The sequence below is a fragment of the Eimeria necatrix genome, genomic scaffold (genome assembly GCF_000499385.1).
Source record: "Eimeria necatrix Houghton genomic scaffold, Enh_scaff252, whole genome shotgun sequence".
Lineage (NCBI taxonomy): Eukaryota > Apicomplexa > Conoidasida > Eucoccidiorida > Eimeriidae > Eimeria > Eimeria necatrix.
Window position 1 is genome coordinate 1 of NW_013655225.1, and position 2,853 is coordinate 2,853.

Here is a 2,853-nt window from a genome sequence, read left to right on the forward strand (position 1 = left end):
TTAACTTCATTATTTTGCATTTAACTTCATTATTTTGCATTTAACTTCATTATTTTGCATTTAACTTCATTATTTTGCATTTAATTTTATTATTTTGCATTTAATTTTATTATTTTGCATTTAATTTTATTATTTTGCATTTAATTCCACTTTTCTTTTTGTTGCAGGTATGAGTTTAATGACTCTTGTGTCACTGCTGTTCACGAAGGTGAGAAAACCTGCAGCTTTCGGGTGTACGTACAGCTGCGGGGCTCGAGGAAGCCGCAGCAGTTTTCGAATTTTGAAGATTTTTCTTTTCATTTGAAGCAGCTGGCTAATAATAATTAATTGAATTTAATTGTTTTTTTCATTTTAACTGCTTAATTGCTAGTTGAATTTAATTTTTTTGTTCATTTTAACTGCTTAATTAATAATTAATTGCATTTAATTTTCTTTTTTTTTCAGACAAGTGCCACTCAGCCGACGCCTATATGCTCACCTACGAGCTCCGCTCCAGCCGCGAAGACTCAATGCGCAGAATAGCCAAAGTCAAAGCAGCAAACAGAATTCCCCCACACCCCAGTGAGCAGCAGCAGCAGCAGCAGCAGCAGCAGCAGCAGCAGCAGCCCCCCGTGCGCCCCTGGGTCATGTAGGGGCAGCAGCAGACTGCAGAGGGGCAACGGGAGGGGGTGTGAGGCAGAATTGAAAGGCACTGCAGCCACAGCAGCGGCAGCAACTGCTGCTGCTGCTGCTGCTGCAGCTGCTGCAGCAGCTGCTGCTGCGGCAGCAGCTGCTGCAGCAGCAGCAGCGGGGCGTGAGAAGTGAGAAATGGTGAATATGCATGCACTTCGAAGTGTCTGTTTCTGTACGGGCATTTTCATTTATAACACCGCGCACAGACCGCCTCATTTTTTAAGTGCTTTGTCACAAAAAAGGAAATAAAAAATAAAAAAAGAGGAAATAAAGCACTTTTAATATATCAAAATGAGCAGCTTCTCCAGCTTTGAAGGCCTCAAAGTCTTCTTTTCTTTTTCATTTTAAAAGAAAATGAACGGAGGTAATTTTCGCCCTTCAAAGACACCACTCCGTTGGCCTCGGAGGCCCCAAAGGCCTCCTGGGGGCCCCCGGCCCGCAGCTCCGCGTGGCCTCCGTCGGGGGGCTGCAGTATAAAGCGAATTAAATGTAAATAAATATCATTAAATGCAAATATATATAATTATATAAATAAATGTAATTAAATATAAATAAATAAATGCAAATAAATGAAGTAAATGGTACTTTTTGTTCACAACAACTGAGACAGCTGCTCACCAGGGCGCCCGCGTGCAGCGCAGCGCGGCAGACCGACGATAAGGGGCTGTAGAGGTCTTCTGCAGCAGATGAAGAATAAAAGAATAATAAAACAATTTTAAAACAATTTTAAAACAATTTTAAAATAATTTAAAAATAATTTAAAATGATTTTAAAATAATTGTAAATGAAGGCGAGAAGGTCCTTTGCCGCGCAGATCGCTCACCTGTTCCGTACACCCGAGCATCGGAGGCCGCCAGACAGCCTGAGAAGACAAAATAATTGAAATCCGAAAATTAAATAAATGAAATTTATTTAATTTTGTTCAAATTAATGCAAAGTGAATGCAGTGTAGCTACAGACAGAGACACGAACGCGTTCATAAGAATCAGCAAACACTTGTTGCACACCACGGTGGATCGAAGTCGGCACAAGTGATTTCGAGAGAAACATGCATGAACACTTCACTGACTGGAAAAAGTTGAAATTTATTTGAAATATATTTATTTTTAAATTCTAAATTAATGCAAAATGTATTCCATTTTGTATCTATTCCGCTGTACGCGCACCTGGCGGGCAGGAGATGAGCACGAGCTGTCCCACCTTCATCTGCATCACGAGGGCCCCATCGCCTGCATTTCAGAAAATAAAAATTATCATTTCTTTTAAATTTCAGTTTTTAATTTCAAATTAATTATTAATTTGAAATTAAAAACTGCATTTCAGCAGCCCTGCGTCTGCGTCGCTCCAGCCGCATGCATCACCACCGCTGGGAGCAATCACCAGCAAATCACGGCTTACTGAGTGAAACAATCATTATTTCATTTAAATTTCAATGAAATAATTCATTTTTTATTTAAATTGTCATAAAATATTCCATTATTTGGTTTAAATTGCAATTAAATGCCCCATTATTCAACTTAGAAGTCCTTACTGTAGCAGCTCAGCTTCTTGTAGGGCGGCGCGTGGATGACAGAAAAAGATTTGATTTGGGGCGAAGGCTCCGCTTCGCTCACGAGGCCTTTAAAACGAGGGTTTACAAAAAACGAAATCGCCAAATCAGGGTTTAGGGTTTAGGGTTTAGGGTTTAGGGTTTAGTTCCCGGGCTGAGTCTCTAAGAATTTAAAGCTTGAGGGCTTAGCATCCAGGGCTCCGCCCTCAGCGCCGAGCGCTTAGGACACTCCAGGGCTTAGGGCTTCGGGTTTAGGGCTTAGGGTTTAGGGTTTAGGGTTTAGGGTTTAGGGTTTGGGGCTCACCGTGGTGCCCGGGCGCTGCTGCGTAGCTGCTGCCGCCCCGCAGCAGCAGCAGCAGGGCCTCGCCCCCGGGGGGCCCCAGGGCCCCCGCGTGAAGGCCGGCTTTGCAAACTGCAGAGTCTGGGGAGTAAACTTTGCTGCCCCGAAGGGCCCCGGGGGCCCCCCCGCAGTTGGGGGGGCACTTTATAAGAAAACGAGACCCCACAAACCCGTTGAACGCCTCCAGCCACAAGTTGTCGCTGCATGCAAGCTCCACTGCCCCCTGCAGGGGGGCCCTTCCGGGGGCCCCCCAGGGGGCCCCCCCGGGGGCCCCCCCGGGGGCCCCCCCCCC

General features: G+C 44.8%; 2 protein-coding genes across 2 annotated transcripts in view; one reads left to right on the forward strand and one right to left on the reverse strand.

The window, feature by feature from the left end:
* Nucleotides 1-167: 167 nt before the first annotated feature.
* ENH_00034600 (hypothetical protein) lies at nucleotides 168-632 on the forward strand (the record flags this gene model as incomplete). Its single annotated transcript, XM_013585050.1, has 2 exons — nucleotides 168-208; nucleotides 445-632. Coding segments are annotated over 2 exons (229 nt in total), but the record flags the coding sequence as incomplete, so codon positions are not given.
* Nucleotides 633-991: 359 nt separating this feature from the next.
* The window catches only part of ENH_00034610 (CpCCp3, multidomain extracellular protein with a signal peptide and the following architecture: LH2+LCCL+2xSR+LCCL+pentraxin+2xLCCL, related), a gene marked incomplete at both ends in the record, with an annotated part of 5,258 nt that continues 3,396 nt past the window's right edge, over nucleotides 992-2,853 (reverse strand). The window contains 5 exons of the mRNA XM_013585051.1: nucleotides 992-1,138; nucleotides 1,291-1,349; nucleotides 1,496-1,534; nucleotides 1,839-1,901; nucleotides 2,526-2,784. Of these exons, the coding sequence (XP_013440505.1) occupies nucleotides 992-1,138; nucleotides 1,291-1,349; nucleotides 1,496-1,534; nucleotides 1,839-1,901; nucleotides 2,526-2,784 (567 nt within the window). The remainder of the gene's footprint in view (nucleotides 1,139-1,290; nucleotides 1,350-1,495; nucleotides 1,535-1,838; nucleotides 1,902-2,525; nucleotides 2,785-2,853) is intronic.